This window comes from Capsicum annuum, chromosome 7, assembly GCF_002878395.1.
Source record: "Capsicum annuum cultivar UCD-10X-F1 chromosome 7, UCD10Xv1.1, whole genome shotgun sequence".
Taxonomy (NCBI): Eukaryota; Viridiplantae; Streptophyta; class Magnoliopsida; order Solanales; family Solanaceae; genus Capsicum; species Capsicum annuum.
The window spans coordinates 8,172,400-8,187,982 of record NC_061117.1 but is presented as its reverse complement, the minus strand read 5'-3'; the positions used below and the strand labels follow the sequence as shown (position 1 = coordinate 8,187,982).

General features: G+C 35.7%; 2 protein-coding genes across 4 annotated transcripts; one reads left to right on the top strand and one right to left on the bottom strand.

The window, feature by feature from the left end:
• The first annotated feature begins 2,510 nt into the window (after positions 1 to 2,510).
• On the top strand, positions 2,511 to 7,749 carry LOC107877689 (probable protein phosphatase 2C 27). The gene is made up of 4 exons (XM_016724382.2): positions 2,511 to 2,845; positions 5,283 to 5,483; positions 6,298 to 6,509; positions 6,849 to 7,749. Exons 1-4 carry the CDS (start codon positions 2,741 to 2,743, stop codon positions 7,405 to 7,407), a joined length of 1,077 nt encoding a protein of 358 aa, XP_016579868.2. The 5' UTR covers positions 2,511 to 2,740; the 3' UTR covers positions 7,408 to 7,749.
• Positions 7,750 to 8,195: 446 nt separating this feature from the next.
• LOC107877690 lies at positions 8,196 to 15,383 on the bottom strand. 3 transcript variants are annotated; one of them, XR_007057579.1, is made up of 2 exons: positions 12,323 to 13,851; positions 8,196 to 8,709 (listed from the first exon to the last, which is right to left on the bottom strand). XR_007057579.1 is itself a non-coding variant. In XM_047415182.1 (2 exons), the coding sequence occupies exons 1-2, from the start codon at positions 14,449 to 14,451 to the stop codon at positions 8,702 to 8,704; spliced, it is 594 nt and encodes a 197-aa protein (XP_047271138.1). In that variant the 5' UTR covers positions 14,452 to 15,383; the 3' UTR covers positions 8,196 to 8,701. The 3 variants fall into 3 exon arrangements, 2 of the variants coding, with proteins under 2 accessions (XP_047271138.1, XP_016579870.1); XM_047415182.1 differs by lacking the exon at positions 12,323 to 13,851 and adding an exon at positions 13,866 to 15,383; XM_016724384.2 differs by having other exon boundaries at positions 12,303 to 13,847.
• Between the last annotated feature and the right edge of the window lie 200 nt (positions 15,384 to 15,583).

Below are 15,583 nucleotides of genomic sequence, written 5' to 3'. Positions count from 1 at the left end.
ACATTTGCTGGTGGAAGCTGTATTTTTTTTCTTTGAAAAAACGACATTTAATAATAATAACAAAAAGCTGTATGTTTGAAAGTTTTCTCTCATTTAATAATAATAACAAAAAGAAAATTCCAGAATATAGATGTTGACAAAAAGTCTTCTTTTTTAATTAAGTGGAAAATAAGGTACTAAATGCACCGAAGTTTCTAGTAAGTTGATATGAACCAAGATAATGGTTGTGATGAAATAGTTGATAGTCCCTCGTTTATTTTTATTTTTCATTATTTTACTTTTTAAAGTCAATTTATATAAATTATGACTTACATTATAAAATATATTTTTAATTATATTAATATAAGAAGAATTATAATTTATAATATTTTTATATTATTTTTTATTATTTAATTTTTAAATTTATAATATTAAATTATACATTTTAAAATATTAATTAGAATTCATATTAATTGACCACAAAAATTGAAACAGTAACAAGTAAAAGTGAATAAAGGAAGTATCCTTTAATAAAAAAATAAAAGTGAATGAAGAAAGTATCCTTTATTTAATAAGAGGATTCAAGTTCGAGATTTAAAAAAAAAAATAAAAAATTTAATAGAAGCATCACCTTTAAAAGTGATGCATGCATCCAACAAATTTAAATTTAATCGAGTTTTAATATTAATATCGAACATTCAATAAGAAAACAATTAGTATAAACCAATTTAAGAACTGTGATGAAATAATTGAGATTTTTTAATTGGAGATTTCAAATTCAAGACTTAAAAATGAAAAAAAAAATATTGTTGAAAACATCACCTGTAAAAGTGGGTCAGATAATGAACAAACTCAAATATAATCTAACTCAAATATAAATATCGGATATCAAATAAAAACTTCAAATAAAAAAGTACGTTTGAACCGACAATAAATTTAAAATATCTAAACCTAAAAATCTCCAAAAGAAACCTCTTTTCCACTTGAGAAAATTCTGGAAATGAAAGTTTCGACGTCTTTCTATCTTTATCAACAAAGTATTGCATGTGTTTAATATTATAAATAATATATGTCTATTTTTAATGAAATAATTACAGTAATTTTTCATAATTTAGTACTATCATTAATAGACAACCTGATAAATATAATAATTAATCTGTTATTGCAGTACAAAAATTGCAGTTGATAGGGCAAATTTAGCTTCAAATCCATTCGAATTCCTAATTTTGACTAATTAATAATTGTGCTTCATCTTCAAATAAAATAAATTGAGAGTTTTATGAAAATTTTTTCATGAATTGTCAAATTTTATATTGACCTAGCGTTAAATATTTAAGTTTGATTAATTTATTTTCTAAGAATTCCATTTTTTTTGTTTTTTTTTTACAATTCAAACTCATGATTTAATATTAAAAGTAAAATATATTTATCATTCAAACAATTCTTTTTTTTATCAGCGATTAAATTCAAACTACATATTACAGATTGATTTATAAAAGAAGCGCCCCTAATGAGATTTTTTCATTCTAAAAGTCTCAGGGCAAAACTTTTGATTGACATTGGAAGAACATCAATCATTCCATCACATTGTACTCTTTTCTTTATTTATTTTTACTTGCTATTTTTAATAAATCAAAATAGAATTATTTTTAGTATTAATTACTTATTTTTTAAATTATTTTATAATAGAGTAAAAATTATTTTCACCCCCAACTTTGATTAAAAAATCAAATTTCTCCTCAACATTGAATAATAAGCATACTCTCCCTCAATTATTATTTAAAGTTAAGAGGGGAGTTTGACTTTTAAGACAAAGTTGGGGAAGGAAAATGATTTTATACATGGTTAGCTCACTTTATTCATTTCAAAATAGTTAGCTCACTTTTTATACATATTTATTTTAATTTAATTATTCTTTTTATGAAATAAAAAAATATTATTATATTCTTTTAATACTATTTTTATTATTAAATAACTACATAATATATATATATATATATATACACACACTTAAATTTATATTTTTAAAAATATAATTAATAACATTAACTTGATAAAATAAATTCTTAATAATTTTTTTTAACGGAGTGTCAAGTCAATACAAATCAATTATTTGAAACGAATGGAGTACTAAACATCACGATAAATAGTAATATTATAAAATTATTATATCAATTTTTTTTAATAGTTATATTAAGTTAAAATATAATAAGTAAATCAAATATATCAAAAGAATTATTAAAGGAATGCCCTTTCATTTCAAACTAGTTGATTTCAAATTAGTTGATTATTGTTGACTTAAAAATATTCTTAAAAAATATTTATTAGAAATTTATTTTTATAAAATTAATTTTATTAATTATATTTTAAAAATATAAATTTGAATGTTATATATTATATATAATTATTTAATGATAAAAATAATATTAAAAAAATAAAATAAAATAATCTTAATTTTATAAATAAAAAAATTAAATTAAAATAAATATTTTCAATAACTTGCCAGAGCAGAAAACTATTTTTCTCTGAACCCCGTAAATCACATATTCCATATTCCAAAGAATCTTGTTGTTTGATCAACAATTTCACACATATTCTTCACTTCCTCTACTTGCTCCACACACAACTTGCTCTACCTTAAAACTCATAAAACAAAAACAACAACTACCCATTCTTCTTCTTCTTGGTCTATATATTCCACTCTCTTTTTCCTATACACCTTTTAATATATTAAGTATATTTTTTTGGTCCATTGAGTAACATGTGCATTCAAGAAGCTATGGAGAATTTGGCCATTTCTAACACTGATGACAATTCTGAACCTGAATTTCAACATAGTACTTCTGTCATGAATAACTCATTCCCAGTACGGATTTTTTCTTTGTTGAGTTTATTGGGGAGGACCTTTTATGGTTTGCATATGGATGTTGATTCGTTTTAGTAGTTTTGGTTGATATTGTTTAAAGATTTGATTTTTATGGTGTACTTATTGCTATGGTAATTAGTTTTGAGTGTACTCTTTTTTGAGTTGTTGGGGAGGACTTTTTATGGTTTGCATATGGATGTTGATTGGTTTTACTAGTTTTGGTTGATTTGGAATTTTGGTTGATATTGTCTTGTTTATGGTATTATGGATGTGGTAATTTCTATTGTAGCTTGTACTTTTACTATTTTTTTTTTTTATTATTGTTTTATCTTGAGCCGGGGTCTATTAGAGACAACCTCTCTATCTTACCTCTATGAGGTAGTGATATGGACTGAGTACACTTACCCTCCCAGCCCCACTTGGTGGCAATATACTTGGTATGTTGTTGTGGAATTTGGTTGATATTGTTTAAAGATTTGATTTTTATGGTGTTCTTAATGCTATGGTTAATAGTCTTGAGTGTATTATTTTTTTGAGTTTATTGGGTAGGACTTTTTATGGTTTGCATATGATGTTGATTGGGTTTAGTAGTTTTTTCTGTCATAAATTTTGGCTAATTTGGAATTTGATTGATACTGTTTAAAGATTTGATTTTTATGTCGGACTTTAAGCTATGGTTATTGATCTTGAGGTTTTATGTAGTCTTGATTGTGTTCTTTTTTTGAGTTATTGGGAAAGATTTTCTTGGTTTGCATATGGATGTTGATTGGTTTTACTAGTTTTTTTTTTTGGTAATAAGTGTTGGTTAATTTGGAATTTGGTTGATACTGTTTCAAGAATTTGATATTTATGGTGTACTTATGCATTAGGACAGTAATTAAAGCTATGGTGGTTGGTCTTGAGTGTATTCTTAGTTGTGTTATTGGGAAGTACTTTTTGATTTGCATAAGTAGATTTATTGTGTTAATTTGGAGTTTTATTGGTTGATACTGTTTAAAGATTTGATTTTTATGGTGTTTTTATGCATTAGGACAGTAATTAAAGCTATGGTTATTGTTCTTGAGTTTTTATGTTGTCTTGATTGTATTCTTTTTTGAGTTATTAGGGAATATTTTTTTGGTTTGCATATGGATGTTGATTGGTTTTATTAGTTTTTCTTTTTGGTAATAAATGTTTGGTTAATTTGGGATTTGGTTGATATTGTTTAATGATTTGATTTTTATGGTGTACTTATGCTTTAGGAAGGTACTTAAAGCTATGGTTATTGGTCTTTCTTCATTTGATATCATGTTGATATGTTTCTTTGACTCTGAATTTGTGTATGCTGAATGTGTAGTCTTAATTGTGTTCCTATGTGAGTTAATTGGGGAAAGACTTTGTTTGGTTTTCGTAGAGCTATTGATTGGTGTCAAGTTGGAGTTTTATTGGTTGATGCTATTAAAAGATTTGATTTTTATGGTGTTTTTTTGCCGTTAGGACCTGTGTTGCTCGAACTCTTCAAAAATGTCTACGGCTGCGCGTTGGATCCTCCAAAAATAGTGTATTTTTGAAGGATCCAACACAGGTGCAGCAACAATTTTGGAGAGTCTGAGCAACTTAGCTTAGGAGACAGTGCTGTAAAGCTATGGTTATTAGTCTCTTCTTGTGTACTGTTTTCTTCCCAATCTATCTTTATTTTTTTTGTGTCTCGATGTGCGTATGCAAAGGCGATCTGCGATTTAAATATGATGAATTCAACTTTTGAGTTCTTACCATTAAAATTGTTGTCCTTTTGCGATTAATTTAGCTTACTGTTTTGTTGTAGTTACTCAATTTTTAGTATTCCAGTCCTTTTTTTCCCTTTTAGCGGAGGGTTTATCAGAAACAGCCTCTCTAACTCCCAAAGTAGGGGTAAGGTATGTGTGCACTCTACCTTTGTGGGATTACACGGGGTATGTTTTTGAAATTATTGGTTCAAAATTAGTATTTGTTGAAACTTTAGTAATGGGCTCCATCCACATCTATGTTATATGTGTGTTTTTACTACCTTCTTCTGTTAGATGGTCAATTTATGAATAATAGGGGTTTTATGCTTTGTAATTTGCATATGTAGTTATTCTCTAACTTTTCACATCAGAATATAGTGAACCTAAATTTCATGTACATGTTTTTTCATCTTTTTATGGACTTGGAAATTTCCTGATGATAGTTTTCAATCATTGTCTTCTGAAAAAACAATTTCAAGAAATTTTGTGGTCCTTCATAGAATCTTTTCGCCTGTCGACATATGTAGCAAATGATTTAGAGCTAACAAATTCATGTATTGTATATCATTATCAAAGTTGTACAGTCATACTACGTAAGCTTCCTAAACAGAGAATTTGCACTGAAGTTCCTAAGCTTGTTGCTCGAATACAAACTATTTCTTCACCTTAATTAGTTTCTTTCCTTTCTGCAGCTGGAAAGTATTTCAGAAGACACAACTATTGCAGATCGGAAACAGATACTCTTTAGTAACTTCCTCCCGACCCTTAGGTCTGGAGATTGGTCCGACATTGGAGGTCGCCTTGACATGGAAGACACACACATATGTATTGCGGACCTAGCTAAGAATTTTGGCCATAATATACTTGGTGAGGATGCTATTTCCTTTTATGGAGTAAGTTCTTTAACCTCATTGGACATCATATATGTCACTCTTGACTATTTACTAATATATCTTTAGGCCGAATTTAACTGTCAGTAAAGTTTAGCTTAGCTCTTTCTCTGTGAACATAGGAAGTAATGCGTAAAAAAGACCTACACTATGAAGTCACAAACTGGAGTGCCCTACTCGTTAGAGTTGTGAGATGGGCACATCTCTTCACCGTATGAGTACTTCTTTTGTCATGTTACTGCAAATACTGTGCTGAAGATAATTTTAAGTATTTTCTGGTAGAGCGAAATGTTCGGTGGTATTTCTTATCAAAGAGAAGTATGAAAAGCTTAGGTGACAACTGACTCCTTGAGTTTAGCATTGTCCAAAATAACGACTCTTTCTTGGACAAAAAAACTCAAAAGACTGCATCTCTCCAAAGTTAAAGCATAACACAACTCACCATGGAATTACAAAGGTGTTGCTTCTTCTGGGAGTCTTGGAATGAACCTATTGAACAGCAGTACGTAGAGCACCAGTAATTGAACTACTGCTGTGCTAAATGCATATCTTAGATTCTACTTACGACTATGTCCCGCTTTTCATTGTTTCCTTCAATTTATATGGATTAGAATGAAATTGAGCTCCTTTTTTTTTTTTTTTTTTTCCTCTTTTTGGTACCACAAGGAGGAGCACAGACGCCTTTGTTTAGTTTTTTTTTTTTCTCTTTTTTTTTTGTGTGTGAGGGGAGGAGCCATGTTCTCTAGGCAGGCTTGGGAGTTTCTTCTGTGTGATATTCTACTCAGATGATGCCTAATGCAAACAATTCTACTGGCAGGTCTTTGATGGGCATGGAGGGAAGGGAGCATCACAATTTGTTCGTGATTACTTACCAAAGGTCATTGTCGAGGATGCTGATTTTCCTCTGGAACTTGAGAAAGTAGTGACAAGATCTTTCGATAAGACAGATGCTGCCTTCGCCAAGTCATGCTCTGTTGACTCAGCATTGTCCTCGGGCACTACTGCACTCACTGCAATGATATTTGGAAGGTAATTTATTCCTGTGCCTAACTTTGTCTCCTGTTTTTGTTTTGTTCCATTCACAATCTTACATTTTTTATGGTAGGATTTATGTTTCAATTGTGAAATGACAGAGTCTGAAGTTTGGTTGAGGTTTTTGTTATTCGCGTATTCCTGCACAAGTAGTTGGTACTAGGGGAGAACATTATTTCATTCAGCAAGGAATATGGTTAACTTTGTTGACAATCAGTGCAAATTGTACTTAATAAGCTGACATTTATCATCTCATTACGCTATGTTCAGAAATTTATATGCTACTATTAGCTGCTTTCGTCAGTTCTCTATACTCATGTGTTGTCTTATGAACAGATCACTACTTGTGGCAAATGCTGGTGATTGTCGAGCAGTTGTATCTCGACGCGGACTGGCTATAGAAATGTCAAAGGATCACAGACCTTGTTGTGTTACTGAAAGATCTCGCATAGAGTCCGTGGGTGGATTTGTCGATGATGGCTATTTGAATGGACAGATAGGCGTGAGCCGGGCATTAGGTGACTGGCACATTAAAGGATTGAAGGAAGTTGAGAAGGGCGGGCCATTGAGTGCTGAACCTGAACTTAAGTTGTTGACGTTGACTAAGGAAGACGAGTTCCTGATCATCGGTAGCGATGGAATATGGGATGTTTTCCGAAGCCAAAACGCAGTTGATTTTGCTCGGAGAAGACTGCAGGAGCATAACAATGTAAGGCGATGCTGCAAGGAAATAGTAGACGAGGCCAAAAAGCGCAGTGCCATAGACAACTTAACAGTAGTCATGGTATGTTTTCACTCCGAGCCTCCACCTCCTATTGTTTTTCAAAGACCAAGAATAAGGAAAAGTATATCCGCCGAAGGGCTTCAGAATCTAAGATCTTTGCTTGAAGGCTAGAGCTGCAACTTTTCGACATCAATTTTGGCAGCTTACTACAACATATCCACCTAAACAAACAACGATAATGACGATCACTTGGTTACTTCTGGACAACTTTGTAAATACATCAGAGGTAAGCGTATCATGTTCTGTTGTAATTCTCCCATCTAGACCTTAAGTCCAAGATGAAATAAAGCTCTAGGGAGATAGAAGCAACCCATTGAGCCAATTTTTTGTACATAAATTAAACACTATTCATCTGTTGTATGGTTTTCCCTGACTAAAGGGAAACTCAAAATTGAATTGTTGGTTTGTTCCAACCTTTTTGATGTCATAATAAAGTTTATACCTTGTTACCAATAATGGTGCTTAAAGTTTCCAATTAACTTTTGCAGATTTAACAATGTAGATTCTACTGAATTTGGTGCATATGAAGCATCATACTTTCAAATTTTACATCTTTGACACAAAGATCTAACATAGAGTTGGCTCACATATAAAACATCAGCATAAGTACCCATTATAGGACTTCATCAAGAAAATTTGGCTATTAAGCCACTTCAAGTTTCCAATTAGCAAAATGGTCTATTGTGAAAATTTGGCTATTAAGCCTCTTCAAGTTTTCAACTAGCAAAATGGCCTACTTCTATTTTCCCTTCCGTCGGATCGATAATCGATCTGTCCATATATAGGTCGAATCAATAATCGATCTGTGGATTGATGATGGATCTGTTGGATTGATAATCGAGTTGTCTATATATTGGTCGGATAGATAATAGATCTGTCTCAAAAATGGGTCATTTTCCTAAAAAAATAACTTGTAGTTTATTTAATTAAAAAGAAGACTTGAAAAGGTCATTTAACAAAAGATTCCGACTTCATCAATGAATTCCCCACTTCATTATATGCTTAGAGCTTCAACTTCTTTTCTAGCGTACAAACAACTTTTTAATTCTAAACATTTGTGGTAAAGTAAAGGACATCTTGTTGGAGAGATCAAAGTGATGAGTCAATTTTTTTTTTTTGGTTGAAAGGATTGTTAATATTAATCAAGTACGTTCGCAAAAACTGTTAGCATCAGTAGCCACAACTCTGCTTACTAGGTTAATAGAGTTTGAATTAATTGTTCTTAGATAAGTCTTTCCTACCGAGTCTTCATGAACTTCCTGAGCAAAAGGGGAGGGGGGAGGGGGTAGACAAAATAACTGGCAAGTTAAACTCCATGGCGTTGTGTCCCATTTTTGCCAGAGCGTTCGCAACTTTGTTCTGTTCTCTAAAGATGTGGACTGGTGGAGGTGCCTGGAGCATCTTTTCAAGGATCTGCATTCACAAAGTAAATTATGGTATTGTGAGTCAGGTTTGTTCAGTAGTTGAGTGGTTGGTAGGGAGTCAATGTTAATGTGAAAAGGTTTAATGTTATTATCAGCAACAATTGTTAAACCTCTTCTAGGGGCCATGATCTCGACCTGGGTTGGGGTTGCATGAGGAATCTTTTCATAGAATCCCATAACCCAATTCCCTTGGTGGTCCCGGATGATACCTCCAAGGCCTGCGATACCCATTTTTCCTTTGCAGGACCCATCTGTGTTCAGGGTAAAGGAATTTGGTGGAGGGGGATCCCATTTAAGGGGTAATTGGGTCTTCTCTCCACTATTGTGATATGGTTAGATGGGGAAAATGTATTCTATGGCATGGTTGATGGGGAAGTCCACAGGGATTTCAGCTTTCTTATTGTTGAATTAGTTGTCATTTCTAGTAAGCCAAATGGTCCAAAGGCTAAAGGGAATAATGGTACCCTAAGTAGTGTAATGGCTGAAGATGTGGTCTTTAACATGCATCCACAACTTAGTCTAATTCTCACTGGTCAACTGGTTTATTTGTTGGACAAGCTAAGTTCCAGACTTGGCTTGCATTTTTTCCTAGAAATAGATAGCATTCCTACAATGGAAGAAAATGTGGGAGGTAGTTTCCAGCTCTTGTTCACAGTAGTGGCAATGGGGGGGAACATTCATCCCAATCCGGCTGAGGTAGTGGTTGGTTGGAAGTTTGTCTAAAGTAAAAAGCCAGAGGAAGGTCTTAATCTTGTTGGGAGCATTGGCTTTCTAGATGGCCTTACAGTGTCTGATATCTTCAGGAATACTTCCTTGTGTGCTAGCTATGGCTTCGTAGATACTACCAGTTGTGAATATCCCATTACTGGTGAGTTTCCAGTAAGGGTGATTATCTCTGGTGGTGATGAGGGGAGGAGGGATGGTAGAGATTAGATTGGTAATGGTCTCTGGTAGGTTAAAAGATATGTTGTTCTAATCCCAAGTTCTGTTATTGGTGGCACCTATCACTTTGAGATCCTCTTCATGGTTGGAGAGAGGGCCTTGGATGAGGTTCCTTATGGGTTCTGTATGGGGGATCCAGGCATCATAAAAGAATCTGGCTTTGTTACCATTATAAATGGACTAGGCTAGACCCTTAGAGCATGTATTCCAATCCTGTTGAACATTCTTCCAAGTGGTGGAAGCTATTTTCCTATTGGCGCCTACTCTCTGGTTGAAGTACTTGTAGATCAAGACTCTATCCCAAAGAGAGTTGGGATTTTTGAGAAGTCTCCAGGCCAGGTTGGCATGCATGGACTTGTTTCTGAATTCAGCCTTTTGAAGCCCAAGGTCCCATTGGCTTTTGGTTTGTTAAGGTTATCTCAGCTGACTAGGTGGAGTTTTTTTCTATTGGAATTGCTACCCCAAACAAAGTTTCTTTGGATTTTATTAATGGCTTCAAAAGTTTTCTAGGGAAGCTTGATGTATTGCATCAAGTGGGTGGGGATGCTATTAAGGGTAGATTTTGTGAGGACAGTTCTACCTGTCATGTTGAGCATGTTGACTTTCCAACCCTCTATCTTTTTATTCATGGAATCCAGGATAAACTGGAAGTCTTGATGGGTAGGTTTATGGGAGAGGATAGAGAACTCCAGATATTTTCCAAATTGCTCTCTTTTCCTGATGCTGAGAATGTTTAAGCATTCTTTAGCATTAAAGGAGGAACAATTTTTAGAAAAGATGACTATGGACTAGGAGTTGTTCATTTTTTGTCTGGAGTTTTCATGGAAATCATTGAGGATTTTGAGGATAGTTCTGCAGTTTTTAGGATTGGCTTGAGCAAACAGAGTGAGATCATCAGCAAAGAATAGATGGGACATTTTTGGGCCATTGCTGGAGATCCTGATAGAATTCCAGTCTTTTTGCTTGACATCTAGGTTGATGTTTCTGGAGAGTCTCTCCGTGCAGAGTATAAATAAGTAGGGGGATAGAGGATCTCCCTGTTTGATGCCCCTGGATAGTTCAAAGAATGGGATGGGGTTGCCATTAATGAGAATGGAAATTGAGGATGAAGAGACACAGGACATTATCAAATCAATTATGTCTTGAGGGAAGTTGAACTGAAGAAGAGTATCATGAATGAAGGCCCATTTAATCCTGTCAAAAGCCTTTTCCAAGTCAATTTTCAGAATCATGTGAGCTTGTCTACCCTTCATTTTTTTGAAGTGACTGATGTACTCTTGAACAACGATAGCATTGTCTGCAGCCCTTCTGTTGGCTAGGAAACTGGCTTGGGTTGGCCCAATAATGTGATCCAAGTAAGGGTTTATCCTATTAACAAGTATTTTTGTAATGATTTTATAGGTAAAGTTGCACAAGCCAATGGGTATGAAGTTTCTGATAGTGTTGGCATTGGGGCATTTAGGGATTAAGCAAAGATATGTAGTATTAGCTTCTTTAGGCATTTCCTTATCTCTAAAAATCTTATGACAGAAATCAATGGTTTTGCTACCACCAGTGGCCCAGTATTTCTGGTAAAAGAGAGGGTAGAGTCTATCTGGGCCTGGGGCTTTCTTGGGATGGAAAGATTTGAGGACAGTGATGATTTCACTATCTCTCATGAGGGTTGCTAAGTTGGTTTTGGACTCTTCAGATAAAAAGAGGGAGTTTAGAGGCCAAGGGTTGCACCGGTTGGATTGGCACTGGTCAGAGGAGTAGAGGGTGCCAAAGAAGTTGGTGATGTGGTCAGTGATGCCCTTATCACCCTGTATATGAGTACTAGCATTATCTTTAAGGAGGAGGATTTTGTTTCTTCTTCTGTTAAGAGTGGATGTTTGGAAGAACTTGGTGTTGGCATCTCCCTGTGAGAGCCAATTAATTCTGGATTTAGTTTTCCAGAATTCTTCTTCACACTAGAGAGTGAAGTTATATTCTGCTAGGAGATCATTCTCAAAACTGTGGAGAAAGGAACTATACTGGTAATGTTCAGACATTTGAATACCATCTAGTCTGGCAAAGATTCTTTTGATTTTTTAAAAGATGTTGCCAAAGACTTTTGGTATTCCAATCTCTGGCCCTTCGTTAGAATTGGCTAATGGTGGGAAGGAGAGGGTTGGGGGTATCAAAACAATGGTCGACCAGGCCTTGAAAGGAGCAATGATTTCACCACATAGGCTTGAATTTAAAAGGTTTTTGGGCCTGGTGAGGCCTGCTACCAGAGGTGTCTATGAGCATGGGAGAATGGTCAAATTTTGTTCTTGGTAGGTGAGTGATAATAGCCTCGGGATATTGGTTGATCCAAATGTTATTTGTCAGGCACCTATGAAGTCTTTCTAGGATGAGGTGACCCCTATTTCTATAACATTTATTAGTCCAAGTAAACTTACTCTCTTTATATCCTAGGTCGATCATATTACACTGGTTAAGGCATTTTCTAAAGTTGTTAACTCCATTGACATTGATGGGGGCTCCACCCAAGTCTTCACCCATAAACCAACTCCCCTTGTAACTTTGGAAAATATGACAGAGTTCATCCCATTGGACTTGTAAGTTTGGGCTAGTATAAATAGTCGAAAACAGCCAAGAGGGTTAATCAAAACATACCTTGATAATAACATAAATACCTTGAGGGGAGGTGAGTAAGTTGTCAAGATGGATGAAATTATCTCTCCACATCACAGCTATTCCTCCCATCAGACCAACTGCAGACGATTGAATGAACAGACCGAAGCCAAATGCATCGCACAAAGGTTTGTGTTCCTGCATCTTAGTTTCTAACAGTACTAACATAGCGGGCCTATGAGTGTTGACCATGTTGAGGCATTAGCGCCGAAAACTAGTACTATTTACCCCCTTGTGTTCCAAATGATGAACTTCATGTTGTTGGTTTGCTGACACATTGGGATTTTCCTTTTTTCGTTGAGTGATGTCTGAGGGCTCAGTATCGAAGTCGCCGCTAACTTTCTTGTTGAATTCTTCACCATCTGTGTGAAGGATTTCCTCATCCCCATTGAGTGTGTTATAATAGCTGAGCTGAAGGACTCGTTGAAGTTTTTGTGAAGGGTCATTTCCAATACGAAGAGCTCCTGAATTGGTTCTCCGAAGGAGTTTAGGAATGACTCCATTTCCTAGTTGCTCTGTTTGAGAGCTTCGAGTATGGACTTGCTTCTTTGGCCTTGGCCTTCTTCCCCCTGTAGTGTTGTCAGGGACAGTATGTGGGGAGGGGGGTCCATTGAGTAAAGGTCGGTGATTGGTTGGCCTTGAGATATGGTGAGGTTGGATAGATTGGTAGTGTTTAGAACATACTCTTCATGAGAATGTTCAGCTCCCCCATTGAGGAAATTCCTTGAAGATGTGGTAGCTGAGTTGCTAGCATGGACTGTTGCTAGAGCTCCGATCCCATTTGTTTCACCGCTTGGTCCATGATCTCCTGTGCTATTAGAGCAAGATAGGATGGATCGTTGATTATCAGGGTTACAGGTTGGTTGACTATTTTTAGCTCCAGTTGCAACTATTTTCCCTCGAGTGTCATCTCCATCCACGACGTTGGATTCCGGTCCGATTGTGTTGGAGTGGTGACATAGAAGAGGGGCTCAATCGAAGCTGGTTGGGACGTTAGAGGGTTTTCCATTTGGAGTGAGCTTGGTTGCAGAGATTGGAGAACTTTTGGGAGAGGAGTGAGTCTCTGGGCATGGTGAATTAATTAATAAGAGGTTAGCTGAAGAGTTAGTGGATGTGACTCTTGGGGTCTTTTCAGCCTTCTCAACGTGATGATTACTTGCATGGGGGACGAAGCTGGTGTTTCTCGGAGAGGTGGCCATGGGGCTCTCCATAGGTTCCCCCGGAGGAGGGGCGTGGATGGGGGTTTTATTAATTTCTTTGGTTTTTGAGGAGCTGCCGCCAAAGTAATTAATGGAAGCAGATATGGCAGCCTTTCCTTTATTATCCTTTTTGCTAGAGTAATTTATATTATTAGTTCTTTTGGGGAAGGGGAATTAGAGTTATTTTTGGAGTGATTTGTTGAGTTGGTGGGCCGGGTGGGTCCGTTGTGAGTGGACCCATTTTTTCCATTAGAATTATTCCCATTACCAGCAAAGGTATTGAAAAATGGGCCGAATGTTTGTCCGTTCAGATCCATGGGATTTGTTGGAGATTTGGGTAACATACCTGGTGGTTTTTCTGTGTTGGTTGCCTGAGAATGGGCCCTCTGTTGGGTCATTTGTTCCTTGTCTTTCCTGGGTTGTTGCCACCTCTTTGGAAAGGTTACCAATTGCCATTCATCTTCTTCATTCTTGTGTTTCTCACGGACTTGGGGTTGCGGGGTGGTGGTGGATGGGGCAATAATTGTTATGATGTGAGAGCAGTTTTTGATTGTGTATCCAATTCTCCCACATGCAATGCATAGCACTCCCTCCCCCTCGTAGACCACCTTCTCTATGTGGGTACCAATTTTGACTTTCGCTTTAACAGGAACTTTCAATGGGATTTGTATGCATATCCTAGTATATCTCCCTCTGAGTGTAGCTGACGTGCACGTATCAATCTTGAGTAGTTGTTCCAATTTCCTACCAATTTTTTCTAGGATGATTCTATCATAGAATTCTGTGGGCAATTGCGGTAGTCTTACCCAGATCGCTGTGTGCGTTAGCTTTGTTTTTTCAGGGATAAAATTTGGTTCACATGTTTTTATAGATAGAAAATTTTCAGTGACAAACCAGGGCCCTCCATGTAGGACTCTTTGAGTGTGTTCCATTTTTTTTAAATTTTGTTGTGTAATAGTTGTGCCCAAGATCGATAAGCGTTAAAAGAGGTTCAGAGGGCTTCCACATGTCTTGCAACTTGTTCTTAAGGTATGCGTGGGCTAATTTTTTTCCAAATAGCTTTATGATAATCGCATGTTGTCGTTGGTAGATCCGTAATTTGTTTTCCTCTGATAGCATTATCGTTTCTTCATCTGGATCGATTGCCATCTCGCTTGATGATTGTGTGGGCTTGGCATAAGCAAGGCTGATTGAAGCTGGTTCTGGGTTCCTCTGGTGGTACAGTTGGGACTTCCTCCATGCTGGTTGGTTGGTCTGGTGGTTTTGATAGTTTCGATTTAGGGGGCGGTGTAACTACGCTCTGCCGTGGGTTAGACATTATTTTTGAGAGCATACTATTATTTAAAACAGTAAGAAAACGTATGTTGTCCTTACCAAGCACATAAGTGATGAGTCAATTACTAAAGGCCAGCATTCGTCACCATGTAAAAAATGGGGCCATCGCTTTATAGGTGAAGTCATGTGGGCACTAGACTTTGAATGTGTACAAGCCAGACATACGTGGCAACTCGCGTGAGACACACTCAAATTAATTTTAATTACGACATGCAGGACGCGTATTTACTCGTTCAACTTTATACAAGTTTGTGCCTACTCAACACACTCAAACGTTAAAGAGTATAAATATCTTTATTTATTATACCTTCTAATAGTGGTGCATAAAGCACTTACAACGAGCATCAATCTCTTCTTGGATTGGATCAACATCAAAATTATTATGTGGGACGTTGGAACCATGTAGCCCTTGAATGATTTTGAAAATTTTGCTTAATTTCCAATTGTAATTTGTACCAAATAAAGAAACATCTTATTCTCGACAACAAACAATTTTTAAATAAATAAAATAGCACTCCATCATTGAAATTTGAACTTTTCTTAGATTAATTCACACAATTCGAAGAAAGAATCCAGATGTCAATGTAATTAAACTGAAAACAATTCAGGGTATGAAACTCTCATCCTCTAAAACTGGGATCAAATGCTACAAAATTCACCTAAGAAAAGGGTCATCTAAACCAATTGCAAGTGTCAATGGCTGATTCTATAGCTCAAACCTGTGACCTA